Source organism: Pleurodeles waltl, chromosome 7 (genome assembly GCF_031143425.1).
Source record: "Pleurodeles waltl isolate 20211129_DDA chromosome 7, aPleWal1.hap1.20221129, whole genome shotgun sequence".
NCBI classification, from domain to species: Eukaryota; Metazoa; Chordata; class Amphibia; order Caudata; family Salamandridae; genus Pleurodeles; species Pleurodeles waltl.
Window position 1 is genome coordinate 134,315,754 of NC_090446.1, and position 23,659 is coordinate 134,339,412.

The 23,659-nt window shown below is 42.0% G+C and overlaps 1 protein-coding gene across 1 annotated transcript in view; it reads left to right on the forward strand.

Moving 5' to 3' along the window:
• TTLL9 (tubulin tyrosine ligase like 9) overlaps positions 1-23,659 on the forward strand; it is a 96,249-nt gene that overhangs the window by 56,057 nt on the left and 16,533 nt on the right. Inside the window, exons 3-9 of the mRNA XM_069243371.1 lie at positions 5,612-5,704; positions 6,057-6,168; positions 7,325-7,510; positions 10,073-10,141; positions 14,614-14,704; positions 20,617-20,657; positions 21,375-21,462. Of these exons, the coding sequence (XP_069099472.1) occupies positions 5,612-5,704; positions 6,057-6,168; positions 7,325-7,510; positions 10,073-10,141; positions 14,614-14,704; positions 20,617-20,657; positions 21,375-21,462 (680 nt within the window). The remainder of the gene's footprint in view (positions 1-5,611; positions 5,705-6,056; positions 6,169-7,324; positions 7,511-10,072; positions 10,142-14,613; positions 14,705-20,616; positions 20,658-21,374; positions 21,463-23,659) is intronic.

Genomic DNA, 23,659 nt, shown 5'->3' on the forward strand with positions numbered 1-23,659 from the left:
GAGGGAGGTAAACTCTTTGGGAACGGTTTGAGAGGAAGGAGGCGATCCAGTCCAGGGCCTGGCCTTGGATCCCGGTGGAGCGGAGGCGGGTGATTAGGGTGCGGTGACAGATGTTGTCGAAGGCAGCCGAGAGGTCAAGGAGAATGAGGGCGACTGTTTCACCGTTGTCCATCAGGGTTCTGATGTCGTCAGTGACTGAGATGAGGGCGGTTTCCGTGCTGTGGTTGGTTCAGAATCCGGTTTGTGAAGGGTCGAGCAGGTTGTTGTTTTCCAGGAAGGTGGTCAGCTGTTTGTTGACGGTCTTCTCTATTACCTTGGCTGGGAAAGGCAGAAGAGAGATGGGGCGGAAGTTTTTCAGGTCGCTCAGGTCAGCCGTAGGTTTCTTTAGTAGGGCGTTGACTTCGGCGTGTTTCCAGCATTCGGGGAAGGTAGCAGAAGAAAAAGAAGAGTTGATGACGGTCTGGAGGTGCGGGGCGATGATGTCGTCGGCTTTGTTAAAGATGAAGTGACGGCAGGGGTCCGAAGGGGCGCCGGAGTGGATAGAGTTCATGATGGATTTGGTTTCTTCAGTGTTGATGTAGTAGTTTGTGTTTATTGTTGACGGGCATCTGTAAGAGTCTGCATTTTATGCACCAGTGTGTGGCTTAGGAAGAGGCACAATTAGCGTCTCTTTAGTGGAGAAAGGAAGTGGGTCATCTGCATTCACTGATATGCGCTTCTTAGTAAGTTTTGGGGTTAGAGTGTCTACCAGTGTTGCGTAAAATTCAATGGGTATCCCATCTTTTTCCAGAGTCTTTCCCCTCATTAAATCTGCAGTTGATTTTCTGATCTGGGCTGTCATTTGTGTGTTTAATGGATCTAGCTTGTCTTCCAGCTCTCCTGTCGTAGCTAAATCATTTGATGTGTATAGTGCACAATAGTAATTTTGATTGATTGCAGGTTAGTTGTGCTTTGCTTGATAGGTCCCCTTCTCCTTGTTTCTTTGCAATATAAAGTCTATAATCCAGGCCATACAACCAATGCGTCACTCCCGTCACATCTCTGTGAAGCATCAATCTCCAGACTTTTTGTACTCTTTCTAGTGTATCTGTTTGAATGTCTGTGTTCTGAAGTACCCTGTGTGATGTTGTCAGGAGGTGTCCTGGGATTACTTTAAATCCCTTCTTTTAAAACACTTGAGACTGATCATTCAACGTCATTAAAATCTTAAAATAATTCTGAATCTCATTGTGTACCATGCATAGAATTGCAGTCTTCTTAAGTAGTGACCACCAATCTGTGACGGTGGATCACCCCACCATCAAAACATATATAGCAGTGATTATGGCATCTTTGAACCTGAAACATTCAGTGACCTGGAGCAACTGTGCTATCCTTATCGCTGGTGAGGACAGTAGAGGAGGATGGGGCCTATCTCTGACCACATCACTTGCTCGGTTTTTAGTCATCTCCCAATGTCATCTGTAGATGTGTGCATCTTGCCAAATATGAAGATAACCACACAAGAAATCGTTTTTCATTACTGTTGGAAGCATATCCACTAGCACCACCATTGTCCTCTCCATCTCTGCTTTAATGTGAGTCCCTTTTCTCTACTGAGATGTGTTTCTTGTAATAAAACTATTTACACCCCTTTTCTCTTGACTTGTGTGGTTAGGCTCCATTCTCACCTGGCCAATAAAGTTAAATGGGTGTGAAAGAAGTTGTGTTTTCCCATTTTATCTCCCATACGAAATTTTGCTCGCACCCATAGCCCAAACCGCTGAACGGATTTACACCTAACTTGGCATGAAACCTGAACTTTACTCCGGAACTGTGCATTTGGTGGTTTGGTGTAAATTTATCCAGTAGTTTTTGAGAAATAAGTGTTTGAAAAGTTGTTGCTCACTGTGAAGGTTTAACACTTGCAGATCTCTGCCATTTGGAATCTGCAAGTCTTTCAAGAGTCCAGAAATAATTTAAAAAAAGACAAATGAATCTTATTGTATAAGGTTACATTTTCTATTGTTCATGCTTTTGAATGTATGGTTTCAAAGTTGGTACAATTGATCTGAGTGATCAGATTGGCTGAGGCTAGAGGAAAACTTCTCTTGTGGTGGTCATTTCAAGACGTGGGACATGACAATGTAAAAGGCCACATACGGGGCCCATAGTGGGAAAATCCTCAATACCCCCCCCCCCCCAGTAAGTAAATAAAAAAAATAAGTTGTGGGACCTGTGAATCCTTTTTGAGATCCTCTGAACCCCATCCTCCAAAGCAGCAGTAAGGGTTCACAGTACCAAGACAAGTACCACAGATCCAGTACAGCACTTTAAGGGTCAGTTATAAAAGGATCCAGAAAAGGGTGCCACATATTCAGGGCAAGCTTCATGCCCAGCACCGTGATCCTAGGGCGAGCTTCTCCACCACAAATTAATTAGACAGTCCTTGTAGAGCTACATTCTATACCAGCCATTGCCCTGAAACCACCACATACCTGTTATTATGCTATGATTACACTTCAGCTTCTTCTGCTCTGTATTTATAGAAAACGTATCTACTCCATTAAGGAGTTAACTTGGATTTGCAAAGTATTATTTGCTTGCCGCCTTACTAGTGTGCCATCAGCTTCCATTACCCTGTTAGTGAATTTGCCCACATCTGTCATTACTGTATAAATTTTATGTTCTAGTGTTTCTCTTGTGTTCGTGATGGCTTTTAAATTCTTAGCCATCGTTTTCTCTTTGATGATTCATTGTGACGCGCAATCTTTTTTCCCTCTTCCTGCATATAATGTTGTGCCATTTTCCACTGTTTTAGTTAGATAGAAATAGGGCCTTGTCCTTTCATAGCCTTGGTTTGTTATTGTGCAGATGTTTACTGCTCCAATTACCCCAGTTATTGGGTATCTGTCCACTGTGATGACTTAAGCTCAGCGTTTAAGAAAATTGTCCACAAAATTAATTTGCAAAAAGGATCCCAGCATCCAGGTGTTTCTTGTGTGAAAAAGGGAAAACAAAACTCCGACATGAAATAACAGTGAGAACAGTTTCATTTTTTCACGGGAAGGAAGATAGGCTGATCGTTAGGAGAGTTGGCTCCAAAGTGCTCCCTCTCACTCTCCTTCCATAACCCCACTTTTTAGGGCCTCCATCAATCATAAGTTCTTCCCTGATTTGCCTATTAAATTCAGTTATTTGACTGCTCCTCATCACATCTCCTCCAGTAAGGTTGTGGTCAGTATTGTGCCCTTGTTTCAGTTTCCTCTTTTATCCTATGTCCTCTGGCTGTGTTCCTGGTCTGTCCTGATGTTCTTTTTTTGTCATCATGCTACAGCTTATCTCTCTATCACCTACTCCTTGGTTCATCAGAAGTGTGTTCTGATCAGTGTCTTCCAATTGAGTATGGACTCTGGTGGAGGTATGGCATTTGGATGCCTATATTAGATTAAATTCCCTTTGCAGGGTCTTCAGATCATGTTGGTCATCTCACCTTTGTCTTAACACCTACGGGTGTGCAATGCCTCTGAAAAGCATTTTCCCGTAGTTTTGGGAAGCAGGTGTGATGGCGAAGAGCTATTTCTTACATGTCCTACCACCTTCGTTGCTAGCTATGCTTCAAACAAGGCAGCCATTCAAGACTCTCAAGCCAGCAACAAATACCTCGGGTCCTGCTGAAGACCCCTTAGACAATTTTTATGAAGAGAGAAGCTAATTCATCTTTGATGCATTAAACATCAACAGTGAAACACAAATTGGACTTCATTTGCCCAATAACTTACTCCACCATACAACATGACCTTAGAAAGGAGAATGTCACTTACTATGAGTACCTGTTAACAGCATGCCTTTATTGGGAATTAATTCTTCAAATATTGGTTTACTGTTTTAGTTGATCATTGTCATTTCAAAACTATTTATTTGTTCACAATCGTGAAGGTAAGGTGCATAGCAAAGCACATACTTGATCTATGGAGCAAAATATTTGAAATGGTTTAAAGTTTGTTTTATTATGCTTAACTTTCAAAACCAATACAAAACCATCTCTATTGAAATTATTTGGAATCTGGAAAAAACATTTCAGCTGATGCTTACCAAATTGTATACCAATGTACAGGACTTGGTATTTCAATGTTTATCAATGTTTCATATTTATTACAACGACTCACCTGACTATAGCAGTACCAGACTTATCACAACTATAATAAAAAGCAGTAGATCATCTGCAATCTAGGGTCTCCAAATTCTCTTGAGCTGTTATTCAGGTATATTCTTCAAAGTTTTGAAAGAAGACACATCCTTAATTTGAGGAACTTTTTTTGTCACTAGACGTTTGATCATGTCATGCCCATTTTACAGACTATCAAATTGCTTCTATTCAAGCAAGATTGATTTAAAAGTCTTTTTATAATACTCATGAAGTTTTACACATACAGACCCATCTCTTTATGTGAATTAAATTAAACAATTCAAGAGGCCAACTGTTATTCTCGTCAGACCGCAGACTACGAAGTGTAAAAAAGTATAAACAAGGCAGCAGGTGTTTTTCATCTATGCACCCAGAATCTGGAATAAAATCATGTATCCATCAGGACTGCCCGAATGCTGCTCCAACTTAGGAAAGAGTTAAAGACTCACCTCTTTAAAGAACACACCATCACAATGCATTAAGTCTAAACTACTAAGCTTCCTTTACTTGTTGACTTTATACTTGTTTTGACCCTGCACGGTGCTCCTTCACGTGTTGGCCATGTTCATGGTATAGAAATACCACATACATTCATAGTGGGGAATTGCTTCTAGTATTCTCCCCGCTGGGCTCTGAAACCAGTATTCTTCGCATGCATTTTCAACCTGAATTACTTGTATTGCCTTTTCACCACTTCCTTTCTCTTTTTAACTTTTAAGTTCAGGCAAATTAATGTTAGACCTACTTCTAGTACTGCTTCTTTCACTGATATTTCACTTTTACTCTCACCGTCCTGTCTCCCCCTTTCACTTTTTCCACTACCCTTTTGTCTATCACATCCTGCTTTTAAAACTCCTCGTATACTTGTCACACTGTCTTGATCCAACATTTCTTACACTTGATTATTGCAATTTTTATAATACACCTGTTCTTATCACTTCTTTCACTGTTTGTCATTAATTTCAATGTATTTATTTCCCATTCTCATATTTCCCGTACACAAATTTCTACTTTTATATCCCCTCCCTGTTGCATATTGCCCATTGTCTTTATTATATTGCTAGATATGTTATCAGTTTTATTTGTCAATGTGTAATATATTCAATGTTTCCCTATATATCTGCATTGGTTTTCTGTTTTTTCTTTGGCTGACTTGTAAATAGAGGTTTCGGTTGAAAAGAGCTCTAAAGCCCTTGGTCCATTTTTGCACAAAAAAATTTATAAAACAATACAATACCCTATAATCTATGGAACCTTTGCATTGTGCAACAGATCTTTTTGGACCCCACTGAACGCAGTATGTACAGGTATGTGTGAAGACACAGCTATCCTCTGATTGGGTATACTTTGGCGCAGTTTAAACCAGTACAGACCAGTTGTAACTTTGCTGAATTACACCGAAGTAGATGTGTTTTGGGTGGTTAACCTGTTTGTATTTCACAGGGAGCCCAGGCCCTTCATTCGATTCAAGTGCGCGCTCAACAACACTATCATGGATGTCCTGCGCCACCGACCTGGCTGGCTGGAAGTGAAAGAGTAAGAACAGGCCAGTGTTCAGTCTGTTCTTCCCTTAGCTGTAGATTGTGTTTAATCTGTTGTTGCATCCTGCCTTGTACTTGCCATCACACCCTTCCTTCTCTCTCTCTTTCACTTTCTCTTCTCTCAGATCTGAGTTGGGATATTCATGGTAGCTGCCCTTTTACTGATAGAGCAATATGTTATAAAGACGGGGTTGTCTACGGGTGGGCAGTGTCAAGGTGTATTTCAAGAGATCTTATAAAGCAAAGCTGCCCATGCAAAAGTGGGACCATTGAAAGACCTTTCTTGCCCAGCACTTCGTTCACAATTGACCTATTTGGATGCTGTCTTTGATTTCCTTTCTCTGCAGTGAGGGCGAGTGGGACTTTTACTGGTGCGATGTGGGCTGGCTGAGAGAGAATTTTGATCGGATCTATCTGGATGAACATGTTCGTATCTGCCACTTCCGCAACCACTATGAGGTAAGTCTTTCACAGACATTCAGAAAAGAAGTATACTTGACTGCTAGCTGGAAACGTGTAGCGAGCACTGGGGAAAGACTAGGGTGGATTCTGAAGATAGAAAGAGGGTATTTGTGAAATGAGACTGATTGTCATGGGAAAAGTGAGCCCATGGCTTTTGTGGAACCATAGAATGAATTATAGGCTGCTGGTGGATGTTAAAACGATTGAGTACCTGGCTGTTAAATACCGAAAGGAAGGAGAGAAAAGCAGGAACAATTAATAAGTGAACTAACAAAATGACTGAATGGAAAATGACTGACCTGAGAAAAGAGCTTTAACTTATAGAAGGGAATGGATAGAATACCTCTGGTGAGGATGGAGTCAATACACTAATAAACTCCCTCCTCCAGCTAATCTTCATACAAAACAAGGAACAAAAATGAACTAAAATGAGCACTGCCACTAATTAAGTCAAACCAACTGTGTGAACACTGAGCAAAAAAACATTTTTGTCCCATATTTATCAAATCTATATATTTATTTGGGATTTAGGAGATTGTTTTTACAGCAATGTAAAAAATACATGAACATATTTTGGACAGCACAATGAAATCTTAATAGTTAAAAAAGACATATTGATCAGTCTTTAAAAATCATTACACCCTGCTAATGCTGTCACTGTACAATTGTGAGTCACTGTTTCATATACATTGGTTCAACGTAGGCAGAATGTGGACACAATTTTATCGATGCATTTTGGTGGTTTGAACTGTTTTTGCTCCACCATTTTCAGGACTTTAAATTATATATTCTTCAGTCAATATTATATAAAAAATAGGACCTAAGTTTGCAGCATATAAAAACAATCTAAAAACAACACAATTATAACCCACAAATACATACATATTTGCTTCTTTTAAAAAAAATCTAAATTCATAGTCACATTTTCAGACACACACACACACACACACACACACACACACACACAAACATTTTATTCCTTCTTACTTAAAAGAGGACTGTGATCAGCCTGTTGGCATGTAAAATAGATCTGGTAGGGGCACCATTAACATTTGATTTGCAAATCAACTCTTTAGAAAGACAGTACATGTACTTAAATGTGGGTTTTCTCCTCAGTTCTTTAAAAAAACACAGCTGTTTTCCACCCTTCCAGCTAACCCGCAAGAACCTTATGGTGAAGAACCTGAAACGGTACCGAAAAACGCTAGAAAGAGATGCTGGAAAAAATGAGCTGGTCAAGTGTGACTTCTTCCCAAAGACCTATGAGCTGCCATCTGAGTATCATCTATTTGTGGAGGAGTTTAGAAAAAATCCTGGAACCACATGGATTATGAAACCGGTAAATAGAGTAATTGGGGTGTAGGATTCGGGCTGGAGCTGATTTGTTTTTCCTGCAGGAGTCCATGACTTATTAGCAATGCAAAGTGGGAAATTATACAATAGAAGGCTGAGGTCTAAGGACTCTGTGGCTCAAATGTAAGAATTGAATAAAGGGGACATAGAGCTCTGCTCACACTCTCTTGAGTTTTCTCGAGGAGGCACATGTCACCAGTCATGGTCTTTTCATCTGTGGCAAGAGATAGGACATAGATGATATGAGAACTTCAGTTTTCCTTTTGTGGTTACACAAATTCATGAGATAAATGAAAGAGGGAATAAAGTTGTTCTTGTTGTGCATATGGTAACCTCTGCCGAATAGGTAATTGGGGGGGAGGGCCTTACAGCAGTAAAAATGCTATGTAGGAGACATGGTATTGAGTGAAAGCACTGAGTAAATAACACTAGGTCTAATATAAAGAACACCTTAAGGGAAGGATTCCTATGACAGTGAGTTAGACCTAAAATATTTCAATTTCTAGATTTGCGTTTAAGGTAAAACTTTAAATCGTTTAGAAATGTGCCATTGTTATTAAGTTTTCAACTTACAAACAGAAAATTGCCTACATAAGTACTTTTAAAGTTTGTGATTTATAAAGGACATTAGACACTACCATTGTTTTACTCAAAAAGAATGTGAGGTACTCCTAGAAATCAAATCTCGTTTCATGTTCAAATATACATACAATTTCCCTAGTGTGACATATTTAGCATTCGGTCCAGTAGGCATGACTTCAGACATTACCTATGAAATTATTTCAAATCTGGGCATATCAATAGCACGTGAAGTAAATCCCGTATGTCTTATTTACACAGATGATAAGTTCTGCTCTCTGCAGATTTTCCAATGTTTCTATGTATTTCCCAAGTCCAAAAAAAGTACAAGAATCATCCTCACTTCTCTCAAGGGCATAGTCTTAAGATGGATCAGACAATACTTCATAACTATATATTAGAAGTATGCCCACTAAGTACCTTTTATTTTCATGAAAATCCATATCAGGTTTAAACTACTGTATCAAGGCATATCTTCACAACATATATTGAGGTACAGGATTTCAACAATTACAGAAGGCGTTCCATTATTACAGCAGTGCATCCTACAAGTGTCTTAAGCTCTGATATTGCAGCCTTATTCCCCACTAAAATGGGTTTATCAGGCAGGGGTGATGCATTTTTACTGGGACAGGATGGAAAGACCAAAAGTGTACAATGTGTAAGGTAGGAGTACATGAACCAGGTGAAGAGATGCAACGGGGACAGATAGTGAGTAAGTAGGGACATGTAGCATTGCGACGGAGACTGGATGGGGAGATATGGAAGTTTGAAGGAACCGTAGCTGGGTGGTAGAGGATCGAAGGGAACAGTGGATGAGCATGAGAGGTAGAGTTGTAGCACTGATGGCATAATAGGCAGAAAAGAGGGGGCACAGGAGGGAAGCAGATTGGCAGAGTTCACTCAAATTTGTTTTAAAAACATAGCATATTGATAAATGCCATACTTCACTAATAGAGAAACAAGGGTGCTTAATTCAAAGAAACAGGGTACTCAGGGGAAAAGTAGTGGAATGTTTGTTTATAATTCTCTATTTAAAAAAATCCATGTTTAGGAAAATCGCTTGTTGATAGTTGAAAAGTTGCTATCATCGGTGCTGGTCTATATTTCATCTGGGGTCAGTTAACTCACCAATTCCAACTCCCTGAAACTGACTTCATGGATGAGGTTTTAATTGCTAGAAGCAAAGAAAATATTTTGGTCACAATTTGGAAAGTCACATGCACAAGCTGGGGACTGTGGTAGTGGGAGTATATTCAGGGGTGGAGGATTGTGGAACTACATAAGACTTCATGCTAGATGTTGTTATGGGCAAATCATTTGAAAAGCTGAAACTACATAACTAATTAGTAGAAGTGGAGGGCTTCAATAATTTTGAAATGAACTAGGAAAAATAAAGCTTCTATGATTCAACTAATGATTAAACCACATTAAGAGGAAAATAAAAATTGCTAGAAGTAATAGGTTTCCCATTTCCGGAAGTTACTTTCAGTGATTTAACATTCAATGGGAAAAATAGTAAATGTATAATTTTCAATGAAAATTTTTAGTTTAACTCTTTTCAGAAAGTTAAATTACCAACGAACAAATGAAACCTTGAGGTTATATGCTTGCTGTAAATCAAGATGTAGGTTCATCTACTCAGTGTTTTAAATGTAAGGATGCAGTTGATGAAAAGGAGGTCCAGCAAAAGTTATAGGTACCCCCCGCCCACCTCCACCTGCCTGTGCACGAGGATGGACCGTGGGTAGTGGTAATGCAGCACCAGAAGGAAACACAGTGCTCTAAGTTCTAAAGCATACAAATTACTGACAAGCAGTGCTCTGAAAGAAATATTTTGGGACGTCTGCCATTAGTTCTCGTATTGGTTGCTTTGTCTTGTAAGCTTTGCACAGGTGGTTTACGCTGCCGCCCACTCCGAGTGCTTTGACACTCACATTTTATTCTCACATTTCTCACTATTCTGCAGGTTGCTCGGTCACAGGGCCGGGGTATTTTTCTCTTCCGGAGGCTGAAGGACATCATGGATTGGAAGAAGGTGAGGATATTTGTCATCTGTAAGATGGTTCGGTGATTAAAGCAAATTTTCCTGTTGTAGTGCTTAGAGCTATTTGATGTGAGGATATGCTAATAAAATGATGGTATGGTAAGGTGCTATCCTCTAAAGTAGTTTGATCAGTGGGTATTGGGGAATGAACTTAAGAGAGTGAGATGAGTGCACCAGTCATTGGAGTACCTTTATTATAGACAAGGACTCTTCAGCTTCAACTCTGTATTCTGTGCTCTCCCTGTAGTTGTACATCCCGTCTTATGTATGTTTGGAACAGTATATAGTTATCAATGAAAAATGTGTATCGGGCATGTAGTTGAATTACGCCGTGAGATGTTCATGATAAATATGTCTTAAAGTAAGTCTGAAATTAGCATTTGTGCAATTGAAAATTGGCAACTCTTAATGGGGTTGTGGGGTACATCCAAAGTGTATCATCTACTCTAATTATGAAGGACTACTATCCACTGGCATTACTAGTGTGAGATTAATAAATGATGGTAGCTAATAATTGATTACAAGAGTACAGGCTTTCTTTCCGGCACTTCTGAGTGACGAGGCTACTTTCCCTGTGTGGGATGTAATGGCAGCTAGCTAATCCTTGTGTCAAATATTGTGTTGTCTCTAGACCCACAGAATCAAAATACCAGAGCAAGCTCGCTGAATTGCCAGGTGCATTATTCCTTAAGGTTGGTTGCAGCGAATAAATGTAACACAAAGTGGAACATGGATCACTTACAAGAAATCTATTTCCAGACAGTGCTGTCTTTTCATAAAAAGAATTAGGACATTGGTTTCTATTAAGTGCATGTTGTTTAGTAATGTAGATAAGTGACCCACATGCTATTCTGTTCATGGGGCAGCGGGCATTTTGTATTGTCTTCTTTGCTAATAGAACTATATGCATTCCAAATTTGCCTTGTGCAGAATTAAGTCAAGAAAATAGTCAAAGTAGAGTTTCTGGCTTAAAGACGATGCAAGGAATATGTAGCTGCCATTCCTTACTCATTTCTTTTTAGAGTAGGTTGTCTTAACATTCATTTTGTTTCACCCACACCCGGAACTGCAGCTCTGCTGACGGGGATATGTCTGCAATATGATGTGGAGACGCACTTTGCTCTCAGAAGTCGTCAGTCTCTTAGTTTGGAGCCATTCTTCAGTGTCATCTGCCATTGTAGGTGATCGCGCCCGGGCGGCGAGGCTCACAAACCTCAGTGTGGTGTTTCTGTTCAGTTGCTTTCAGTCTCAGGGATGATCAGGTGCTGGTAGAAAGGCACACGGGCCTCACAGATGAGTCCGCATTTGCTTTGCTTGTGTTCCTTCCACAACTAAAGTCAAAGGGACCCAAGAGGCACATGCTGGCCTCTAAAGATCCAAACTCAACTGGCAGGTAACATATTATTCTAAAATGTGCTGAGGGGAAGATATCTTAGGCAAGCTGTGCTTCATTAGCAGTTTCCCCTGATGGCTTCTCCTCATCTCGCTTAGCTCCTCGTTATGGAACCGCAAGTACAGTCTTACATTGTGCAGCCATCTCGGTTCTCAGATCGCAAACAACAATTGTGATGTAAGTTAGTTTCCTAACAGCAGTATGTCGCTACCTGAACTTGGGCTGCCTGCTGAATTCAAGCAGAGTGTTTCCACATCAACTAGTTCCCCCTCTTTTTCTCCTTTCAGGATGCAGAAGCTTTGTCCCAAGTCCTGGTACATGTTCCTAACTCCTTCATTGGAGATGGCCAAAATATTCTGCTTCTGGTATCAGGCTTTCTCGTCACTATTGTACAGAAATCTTCCAGGTCAAAAGGTGAATTTTGAATTTGCTCAAAAAAAAGATAGCCTACATTCAGAAAGAGTGGCAGTTTGGACCAAGCCACCCACCAGGTGAAAACATATAAGGCACCTGTCAGGAAAACTGTGGCACCAGTCTCCTGCATAGGAAAATACCTAGTGATGCTTAGGTTTAGAAAATGAGGACCAGGATTGCACTTGTCTACTGCGCCAGGGAAATTTTCCATAAACCCAGGAACCTATGAAAGAAATGGAGAATTTTTGTGTCTTGGGGTGAAGGGGGATTTGAAGGACAGAATTGAAGAGAATGGAGGCCATTCCCGCTTTTTACTCCCTAAAAAATGGCCTTGTCTTGGCTATGTGCCTTCAGAGTCTCTGCTCTTGTACATCTAGTCTGAAGCCTGCTAGCACCAGGAAAACTGCGGCCCTTGTGCAGTGTGGGGTATCCCGACTCACCACCTTTCCAGTGGACGACAGCATATCCAGCATGTGATGCTAAGTGTTTTTCATCTTCCTCCTCTGTATCTGTGGAAGAAGCCCATCTTGATATATTTTGACCTGAATGGACGTCCTCCCACATTTCAAAGGTGGCAGCCCTTATGATGGGGCACTGTTTTCCCTCCTATGAAGACAATTGTGGCTAAAAACTGCATCCTTCAGCCAGTCTGCTAGTTTTCTTTTCACCTATGTATTAAGAAAGATGTAGATCAGTGCAGGATCCTGTTTTTTTGTGACTCTGAAGTGCAGGACTAGGCTTAGCGTGGAAGAGCCACCCCTTGTGAGGAACTCTGCGAGGAAGAACAGGTAGACCAAAGTAGAGATGACCTACAGTTTCTTTGATTACTCCCGGCTGTGTCCGCTTGTATATCCGCCTCTGTAAGTTTCACAGGCTGAGCTTGTATCTCAACGGCGTAAAGCATTGGTTGGAGATAAAAGCACATCACATGAGCCTGGACCCCTTCTACACTGGTGAAGCTGAACTCCTTAGAATTCTAAGGGACCAAGCACCATTATCCTTCTGTCCCGTGGGACCATTAATCGTTTATCGATCTGTACAGGAACACTAGTGGTAACTCCACTTGCACAACAACCTCGTCTGATGCTGTGCACTGTATGAGCCAAGGCATGCTGATTTCAGCACAGATTTCATAGTTTAGTCCCAAAGGTGCCTGAGATATCCCATTTACATATTCTAGGGCAGCGGTTCCCAACCTTTTGACTTCTGTGGACCCACACTTTATCAGTACTGGAACCCAGGGACCCCCACTTTATCAGTACTGGGACCTGCCCCCCCCTCCCCCTCACCCCCCAATGAGTCATTAGTGAAAACTGGGGACCTAATCTGTTAATAATGTTACATTTTCTAAGCAGTCATGGACCCTGTGAGGAGGCTTCGCGGACCCCCAGGGGTCCCCGGACCACAGGTTGGGAACTACTTTTCTAGGGTCTTTCCCCTAACACCCCTGTCTTAACCAGTTGACCCCATACCCTCGTGGCTGCAGGAAAATATCTGGGTGGACCATAGGCTTAAATACCTTGATTATGTATCAATTTCGAAATCCAGCAACTGAACGTTCTGAACAACATAACATTCTTATGTCTTCATACTTTTTAACTTGAGATTATTTTCACTAAATTTAGTGTCATTTTGCTGTAATGTAGTGGAGAATCAGAGGAGACAAAGTTGTAGCAATGCCCCTTTTAAATCTCATTTGCTAACACACCTGGTGTCTGATCTGCACCGATTTGGGAGATTCCTTATTGTGTATTTGAAATGCTGAGATAGATTATTTCACCAAGCACGAGCACATTCCTGTGTCACTGAGCACAGCCGATACAATGTTGCTTTTACCCAATATCCCCCTGTAGTTAATGTGGGTCAGAGGGCTTCAATGCTACAGTATTAGTAGCTGCACAATTTGCAAAAGATGCCTGGCCGTCTGCTTTGCTCATCATCATTGCAACTGTTACATGTATCTAGAGTGTATAAAACGACCTGCATGCTTCCTAGAGCACTGGAGGTTCATTGACACTTATTAAGTGTTATTTGACTATTGTGCTTTTACTAATTTCAGACCTCCTCCTAGATTAGGCCTTGACTGCTCGATCTAACTACCTCAAGAGAGTCAATACCCAGATAGGTTCTCTCCCACATTGAAGCAGTGCAATCGCGTCAAAGACCTAGGAAAATCAATATACTCACTTGAGAACCACCCAGTAACCTCTGACTTTCCCAGGACCTGAAGAAAAGGCCCAGCATGCTTCTGTGCAACAGTGATTATTTAATGGTTTTCTATGTAGTGATCTGGTATTTGTTATGCCATAAAAGCTATTTGTAGAGGTAAGTTTAGTGCCCTTATAGTGGAGGGACTCCTGAGCGGTAAGGTTGATAAAGGGAGATTTGTATATCAAGCCAACAGATGCTACTCTACTTGGATATGGAATATATCTCATTAGGCATGTGGCGGAGTGGTTACAGGTAGTGTATGACGCTGTGAGTAGGTAGGTCGATGACACCTACTAATTAATGTGAGTGGTGGGAAAGCGCAAGGAGTGTGTACAGGTTATGTGGCCTAGCTACATAATTTTTCTGATGGAAAGAAACTCAGTGAAGAAGAGTGTGCAATGCAGAAACAGTGTACTCATTCATTATCACTTGTACTGTTTTCCAGGATGTTGGGCGTCCAGATGATCAGAAAGATGAGGTCCCTGTGGAAAACTATGTTGCCCAGCGCTACATTGAGAATCCTTACTTGATTGGCGGTAAGTGGGAATGCCTTCTGAAACACCACCTAGATGACTCCAGTGTTTAATCTTTGTGAAAGTTCAGGGCTGGAGACATCTTTCTGCATGGCTAGTACAGGCCGGATATTGATGTTTCTGATTAGGGACTGGACCCGATGACTAACATTCTTTGGAGATTGGGTTATGTAGCTGTCTAGAATTCTAGAAGATAATGTAATTGACTTCCAGCACTGTTTAAGTGCTCTGATGAGTACATATTCTGTATGTTTATATCGGAAACACATTGGGATGCTCCCTAGAGGAGGATGAATAAGAAGTCTCTGACCACAAATGGTGTGTTGGGTAACACGTCTTCCATCTCAGAAGCAGATCAGTGATCACCCTAGAAGCATATCATGCTATCATCTGCTAATTGCTGTACTTTACTGAAGAGCGGTTAGCTCCTGGCAGCTGTTGTGCCTTTTACAGTGATGTTATATTGTAACACACACACAGAAGACTGATTTTAATTACTCTTCAGTAAATGCAGCAGTGCATAATTTGTGCAGATGTTTGGAGTTGACTGGAGCAGCTCTTAATTTTGAGCACTCACTTTTCATCATCAAGCTTTGACCAAGAACAAAAGAGAGAAAAACAGCAATGGGAGAATGAAGGACAAGGAAAATTGTGATAATGAGAACATGCATTGGAAAACTCTGTGGGTCTCGCCTTTTGCCAGTGCTTTTTTGCAGATGCTGTTTAGCGGGGAAAAAATGTATTGCCTCAGTATGGATGATGTATACACAGCTATAGTGTCATGACACAATGGCTCCAGAGTGCTGACATGTATGTGTCACCATGCATGCATGCACAAACATCATCCAGCTATTTTGGCTTGTGGAGGTGCATTTTAAAAAGCGCATAAAAGCACATTCACACAAAGTGTGGGCCGTGTAGTACATTGCTGCTGCCAGCCCTCTGAAAAAGTTATTTAAAAAATGGAAGAGGAGGAAACGGAGGGTAGGGTGGTGAGGAAAGCAACTACATGCTGCTAGAGAACGGGTGCGAACAGCAAGGGTCCTGAAATGGAAAAGTGAGGCTACAAAAATAATTCCAATCCTGGTGGGAATGGGTGTTGGAAACAACCAAAGAGCTTGGAAGTTGGAGAACAACAAGGAGAGCGCTGGGTCATGCAACTTTTCAGCCCCTTCTCCTCGAAAGGTAGTCACCTACACTTTGCCCACAGCCATTCAGATCCTCAGACACATAAATAGGAGTTGGGTGCATGTGCTGCAATCCAGTTACCCACTAATTCTAAGGTCTGTGCTACCCTTTAGCACCACAAGGCCTGCACAACACAGGACACAGCAGTGATGATGAGGGGTGTCAGACCCCTCTGGTACAGCAGAATTGGCCGTGAGAGGCCTTCTTCCAGCCTTGTGATGTTGACCATCAGATGAGCACTCAAGTTACAGATATCTCTGCAGTGATGCTTCTCCCAGATTGGTGGGATCATCAGTCATCAGGCTTCTGCAACCGAGATCCTGGTCACCATCTTCACCTCCACTGCACCCTGACCAAGCGCCATGGGCAATTACACACCTTGGCACCACCGGCACACTAATCGTGCTTTCCAAGGAAAATAAAGGCACTGATGCTGCTGCACAAGCTTGGACAGAGGAGCCAGCTTTTAAGGTAGTCTCACACCAGAGAGATCCACCATGAAGCCTGAGCACGAAGAGGCTGTCTGCCATGGTGCGACCGGCCTCTCCTCTGAGCAAGGAAAGCTGCAGCAAGGCCCAGAGTGAAGAAACACTGGCTGGATGCAATAGCTGAGCTGCTGCCCTTTCAACTCTGCACATACCACTCTCCAGCATTGAAGCTGCAGGACTCACACCAGAAGAGGAGAAAGCAAGCTGTCGTTTCTCCTCCAGCATCGCTGTCGCAGTGCAAGATACAAGAGTCAGTAGTACCCGAGGTATTGAAGAAGCTTCTGGCACTGAAGCTCTCCACAAGCTGTCCAGCAGGGGTGATGCAAAGGGCACTCAGGGCCACTTTCTATTTAAGTGGAGGACACAAATACGCCTGCTAATAAGAGAGGCCACTGTGCGTATCAACACCCCCGTCGTCGTGAACCACAGTCCGCCTCTGAAGACGGGCATATGCCACCCATGAATCTCTGTTTGGTGCCTTAGGAGGGGGAAAAAGTCTGTCATGGTGCCACTCGCCCCACAGCCCCAGCTACCAGGTGCATTCCGTCAGGCATCGATGTTGACCCAGCCCCAGGAACATTCATGCCAAATGCCATGAATACTGGCATAGAACCAACTCATCCCAAAGAGAAAGTGGGTTGAGGCTCCCTTGCACGGAAATGAGTTGCCATGAGGGGCGGCTCACCCTATGCTACTGGGTCTCTGAAGCTGCTGATAAGAAAGCATTAACTCATCCCAATAGTTGTGTCTTGGCTACCTTACACTGAAGGTCAGATAAAGCACTTGCACCCTCTACAGAAGGTGCCTGCTGCCACTCGCCAACCTCCTCACTGAGCAGAAGATGCTATGAAAGTGCCTTCACCACAGGCAGGCAGCAGAAGTGCTCCTCACTGCTTTTTGCAGTTCATCAATATGGGGTAATTTATTAAAGATTCCAGCATTGAGTGTAATACAGACAGAGATAGCTCCTGCTTCATGCCAACCTGCTCCATCATCCTGTCATGGCTGAACCAGGGACAAACTGGGGTAAAAACCGCACCTGAAGGCTCTGGTACCATGCATCCCAGCCAGTGAGATCTGTACTTGCTGTCAAGAGACCGCCTGTCCAACCAGGGCCTGAAGCTTGACAAAGTAAATTCAAGGCAGAGACAGTCAGGCGCTTCACAGCTGTTACATGGCCTGAAGGTATATGGAAGGAGGTTAAGGCAAATGGTGCCCAGCACAAGCGTATTTCATTTTCCACAGCTAGGAACTCTGCAGCTCAACCCTGGCCACCTAAAGAAAGGGCAGGGTGGCATTCAGAGATTATGTCACTGGCCAATTTGAACTGCCTCCAACTTCTGCCCTAATAAATTACCCCAGATTGCAGTCCCCCTGCTGTAGCACTCCCCTGAACTTCACCCATGAGGGAAGGGATGTGGCAAGAGGTCAGACCAGATTGTCTGACACCCAGCGAAGGCGAAGAGATTCAACACCCAAACCCTCCTCAACACAAAGTTTGCAGCAGCCTTATTGGCAATGCTGAGCCAGAGCACTGAAAAGAAGACCCTGACTCGCGAGCCCACCCAAGTGAAAGTGAAGCCCGCACCTGTGCACAAGAGGAGAGAAATCCTGCAGTGGCCTCTAATCGGTTTGACCATCCCTAGAAATCACCATGACTGACTCAAACTGCTGATGCAAGCATCAGTCAATACCAGGCAAGCCACTGATGAAGAGTGACGACGACTTGCCGAAGGCCTAAAGGGAGAACCAGGAAAAAGATGTAGGAAGGCACACAGGAGTCTCTACCCTTCCCTTCCCACAGCAGCTATCTGAACACTCTTGCTGTCTGCTTCAAACACTATGGCGTTCGCACTAAAAGGAATCAACAGTGCTCATGTGCGTAACACATGCCCCTGCAGCTCCTTTATTGGACCCCCCTATTCAGCCTTAGGTCAGTGAATATCAGTGAAATATGGTAGAGTCCTGGGCTCCTCATCACATTCTACAGGGGAGCCCCATCATTTTGTGCTACGCCATTGCCAATAACTTGCACATGTTGAAAGGTTTGCCATCAACCAGGACCCTCCGGAATACTAGGGCCATCATGCTGCCATGAAGCAAACCAACTTCACACTTAAGAGAAGACTCAGTACATCATGGAAGAACCATCGCAAATCCATGGACAAACATTCGACAGTTAAGAAGTTAAAAGAAAAGTCACAAACCCTCCTTTTGATTTTAACAGTTACCTTTCACTTACAACTTTACTGCCCTGGGTGTCATCCAGTGAGCTGACCCTGTCATCACCTAGTAACGTTACCATCAACAGAGCAACTCGCATTCTGACTGGAGTCAGACACTCTGTACCACTCTGCAGTTCCGAAAGCATCCATGACATTCAGGAACAACAGGCAGACCCCTGATGTTCAAACTTCTTATCCCACTGGTGTTCTGATCTAGTTTTCAGCATTCCTTGATCATGACCCACCTGCACCAAAGTGTTCCACAAGTGACTTGGCAGTGGCTTCTCTGTGGTCTTGCAGTGGCACACATATACACACAACATGCAAAACCAATACAGTCTAGTGTATCCTTAGTGAACCTTGCAATGTGCCTTTTCACCCAAGAGATGGGTTTTGAGCTCCTCCACTAAAGTATACCGGATTCGGATGAACCAGAAGAAGGCTCCAAAAACTCATCAACAAGTTTCAAAGTACGTCAGAAGCTGTCTTCGGAGAATCAAGCAACACAACCAATTGAAAGCAAGGTTTGCAGTGGACTCCACATGACATGAACTGGAGCAGCAGCATTCTCTTGCAGCTGGGAAAGTGTATCCAGTTGCCCTGTAATGGTCTGCTAATAGACATTGCAACTGTTATATCTGCAATGATTACCTGTTTGTTTTGTTTTTTCCTGTTGGCTTCTTTGACTTCTCATTGTTTTTGGGGAGGAATGTAGTGTCCATCAGAATATGTCACTGGACAGCACCTTCTCTTAGTAGGCTGCCCCTTACATTTCACCCACGTCCTTCTGACAGGCATCACCAGTCAGGTGACCCTGCAGATAAACAGGAGCTGTGCGCACATGTCCTCACTCCATTTATCTAAGAACCCCAGTGCCCTTGTTATTTTTTAACGCAACAAGGCCTGCACAACCGGGATGTTACGGGTGAGGCAAACCAGGGTGGAGAGAGCAATAAAACACATGTACTGACAATAAAAATAAAGTAGCTGCATGATGTGGAGCTGTGAAAGTATGCAAGTCATCCAATCAAAAGGATGGTAAGGGAGCTATGCTTATGGGGAGGGACAAACTCAAGAAGAAGAGGAGAAGCCACTGACTAAAAAGCAAACAAATTAGACTGATATGAAAGCCATCTAATGGTAAGCAATGGTTACTGTTACCTAAAGCCCACAGTAAATATTGGTATCATTCACAATATTCATTTCAGTGTGGAAGACCTAAAAGGAGGGATGAACAAAGAACTTGAAAGAGTGAGTCAGGAAGAGTAGGGAGATGGAAGCAAAAACATGAGAGACAAACAAGATTAGGCAGCTGTGGTTTTTGGCAACCTCAACATTCAGCAGCGGTTCTCAAGAAAAACACTGACCCCCTGCACTGCACTGTTTTTGTTTTTATTAATCCCAGGCAGGGTACATGGAAACAATGTTTCATGAAAGCAGAGATACTACAGTAGTGATCCAACTGTAATTGGTTGGTGAAAAAGTCACACTGCAGTAAGATAAGTGCCTCCTTAAACGTAATTACCCCTCTGAAAAGAGTGATTTGGCAGTACAGTCATGACTTCATCAGTATTGGGTATTTCAAAATGTGCAGTTCTGTTGTAAAATGCACGTTTCATCCTGATGCGTGTTCTTAACAGTTTGTGAATCTATTACCCAACATAGAATCTTCTGTATACTCGTGCTATTGTAAACTAATCATCTGGTGTCCCTGAGGAGTCTTTCACGGCAGCATATTGTGCTATCAAAGATACCGTGCTAGTAATTGCTGTAGTTGTGTGCAAGTTGGTCCTCAGGCCACTGGGTTACTGGTCAGGGCGATTGCAATAATGTCTCTAGGGTGTCAACCACTGAGCTTCTGCGACCCAATTTCCTCTCAAGGCTGTGCTATTTTGCACACCCCTCTTATATTTCCTCATCAACAGTTTTCTTCTCCCTACCACTTTTTCCCTCTCCCAATGTACCTGGTCCATTATTGGTAAGAATGCTAATATGTTTCTGTTCTTTTCAACAGGACGCAAATTTGACCTCAGAGTATACGTTTTGGTAACCTCTGTAAGTAAGCAACAAGAGCCTGTGCTGTAGTTATCTAGGGTTTTTTGCGGGTGTTGCTGTCCTGCTGTATTTTGGGATTTTGCTGTTATTAAGTATGTTTGTATTTTAGTCTTAAAGATCTACAGCGTGTAGCCAATTTTTTGAGTGTGTTAATCAGATTGTTGTAGTGAATGGAAAATATGGAATTTTCAAACAGGGTGATTAACATATTACAGGAAGACATTCTTCATGAGAGTACTGAACAGTTTTTGCTTCAAGCCATGGTAATCATGACCTCTTCTCATTGAGCTGTTTCATTAGTAGGCCAAGTGTGCTAGACTGTCTTTTCCCAGCCAGATTCCACAGCATGAACTACATGTGTAAAGCTGAATGGACTTTTCTTGTGTGCCTATGTCCATTGCTAAAATATACTAACTGCATGGAGCATATCTTGAACCGAGACTTGCCCAGTGATCTGAACTGGTGCAGTTCAAAATAGCGGCCTCCACAAAAATCTAGGTAATGGACCTTGTGCAAATGCCAACATTTATTCAAGTATTGTTAATTGAGGGCCTGGAGCCTCAAGGAAGTTTGATTCCTAAAAAGCCCTGGCCATTGTAATGCCTAATCTATGTTTGGCTCTTGTAGGGTTTGTTGTAGGGTGAGAGATCCCTTTTGAATTATCCACGTAGACAGGAGGGTTGTCTATTTAATAATTTACATGTTGCTTGCTTTCAGTACATTCCACTCAAAGCCTGGTTATACAGAGATGGATTTGCTCGCTTCTCCAACACCCGCTTTACCCTGAGTAGCATTGATGACCACTGTATCCTAACTCATTAGACATTCAGTAACTGTGGGCAAATTTTATAATATCTTTCTAACCTGATTATTTTCAATCTAATATACCCTACTTGTATGCATAAATGTATGTATGGCTGGTGTGTCTTGGAAGTGTAAACTTATTTTTCAGAAAGAAGTGTTTTGTTCTGCACTATGGACTGGTTATGTCTGACTAATTTCTGCACATTGTGGAATGCTGATAGAGTAACTAGAGGAGCGTTCCGATGCAAATGTGAGCTGTTTATCATTTACGTAAAAAGGTTGTTTACTGCACATGATCAATATATGCTAAAAGTCTGAGAGGTGAGATATCTTTCTGATGTTTATATTTAATTAATTCACCAATAGAGGTTTCTTGGTGGGTGCTTATGTTAAGATTGATTGAGTGGCTCTGTGGAGTAAGTGTTACTTAAAGAGGTATGTGTTTAACGATTTCCAGACAGAAAGTGTGTGAGAGCATTCTTTCTGTAAATGAACTAGAAGGGCATTCCACAACTTGGCTGTGGCATCTGAGATACTTCATCACCAAAAGTGGAAGTTCGGGCTCTGGGGATTTTCAGGAGGAACTTCCCATTGGAGCAAAGGGACCTAGAAGTATTGATGCCAGGAGAATTTCTAGGCCATCAAAGCCAGGGTATGAGCATGACAGCTTTGTGTATAACGGATAAAGCTTTAGAAAAAAATTCTGTCTTGCACTGGTAACAACTGTAGTCTCTTTCTGGCTTAGGTAATTAAATCATATATTTTTCATGGTCACAAAGTAGTTGAATCGTCACATTTTGGATCAGTTGTAGTCGCATAATATGTTTTTCGGCTGCAGTCATCTAAACTGAGCTGCCCTTGTCTAACTGTGAATGGATTAGAGCATTGACCATGGGCATTCTGAGTTCTTTGTGGGAAAGCGGTAAGATATCCAGAAGCAGGTTAATTTAAAAAAAAAAAACAGCTTTATCACATTAGCTATCTCAGTAGAAATGCTATGGTTAGATTTGAGGTGGATTCCTAAGTTACCATCTGAAGGGGAAGGTACGGGTGGTTGCCACATTCTAGTTGGCCAGTTCAAATCCCTGATACTGGTTTGGATGATATTAAAAGTATTTCATTTTTGTTTAATTTTAGATAGTTTGTAGACATCCTCTGCCTAGTAGCCTTGATGCTTATGGTTGAGGGATGGGATTGATTTGTCTGAAGACAATCCAAAAATCAACTGCATGCCATATGTCTACATAAAAAACTTTGTACCCAGATGATGCAGTAACAAGGCAAGTGGGTACATACAAATGTTTTTTTTAAAAACAACAGGGATAAAACTGATCCCTGTGGCACACCATAAAAATGTTTTTGACTGAAAATGATAGTGTAGTACATGAGAACCAATGGTATTTGATCCAAGGTGTCCATCTTAGGTCATCTAAGACAGAAACTAAAGTTCTCTACTATGGCCCTGTCTAAATTCTGCTTGATAAGTATGTAACTGTGTTTTTCATTAAAAAAAGTTTGTGAAATTGTAGAAAGACCAGTTTCTCCAACAACTTAGATAAGTAAGGGAGGAGGGAAACTGGCTGGTGGTTCCCGGGATCTGTAGGGTTTAAAGCTGCATTTTTTAGTAGTGGTTTATCAACAACAGTTTCCCACATTTTGGTTAATATCCCACTTTTAAGTGAGTTAGAGAAAATAAGATGGATTTATTCAATCATACTTAGTGATAGTTAGCTTATTACTGTTGCCAGCAGATGACAGGGGACAAGGGCAAGACTTCGTCTACTGGTATCTCGTGGGGGTGGATTCTGAAATTTAAAAAAACGTGTCAAAACCACACACTTGGTATATCCTGTGGTGTAAGAGCTCCAAAGGTCCAGACGGTATCCTTCAATCACTCAATACCAATTTTCAGTGTGGGCCGTAAGACACCAATTGAGGTTTTGGACCACTTGTTCTTCAAAGTTATTCCTGTAGTAGAGAAAAATTAGTTGGGGAACACCCAAAATAACAATTTCTTTAGATCTTCAGAATCATTGAAGCTTTAGTTTTAGTCAAAATGAACATTCAACCCTTTAATTGATTTAAAGGAGACAGCCGACACATGTTTTGCCCCTTCCATTTTACTTTGGTCTAAATGGGTAAAAGTTCAATTAGGACTAGAGAAATAGAAGAATTAGGATCTTATAGCAGACAAGTTG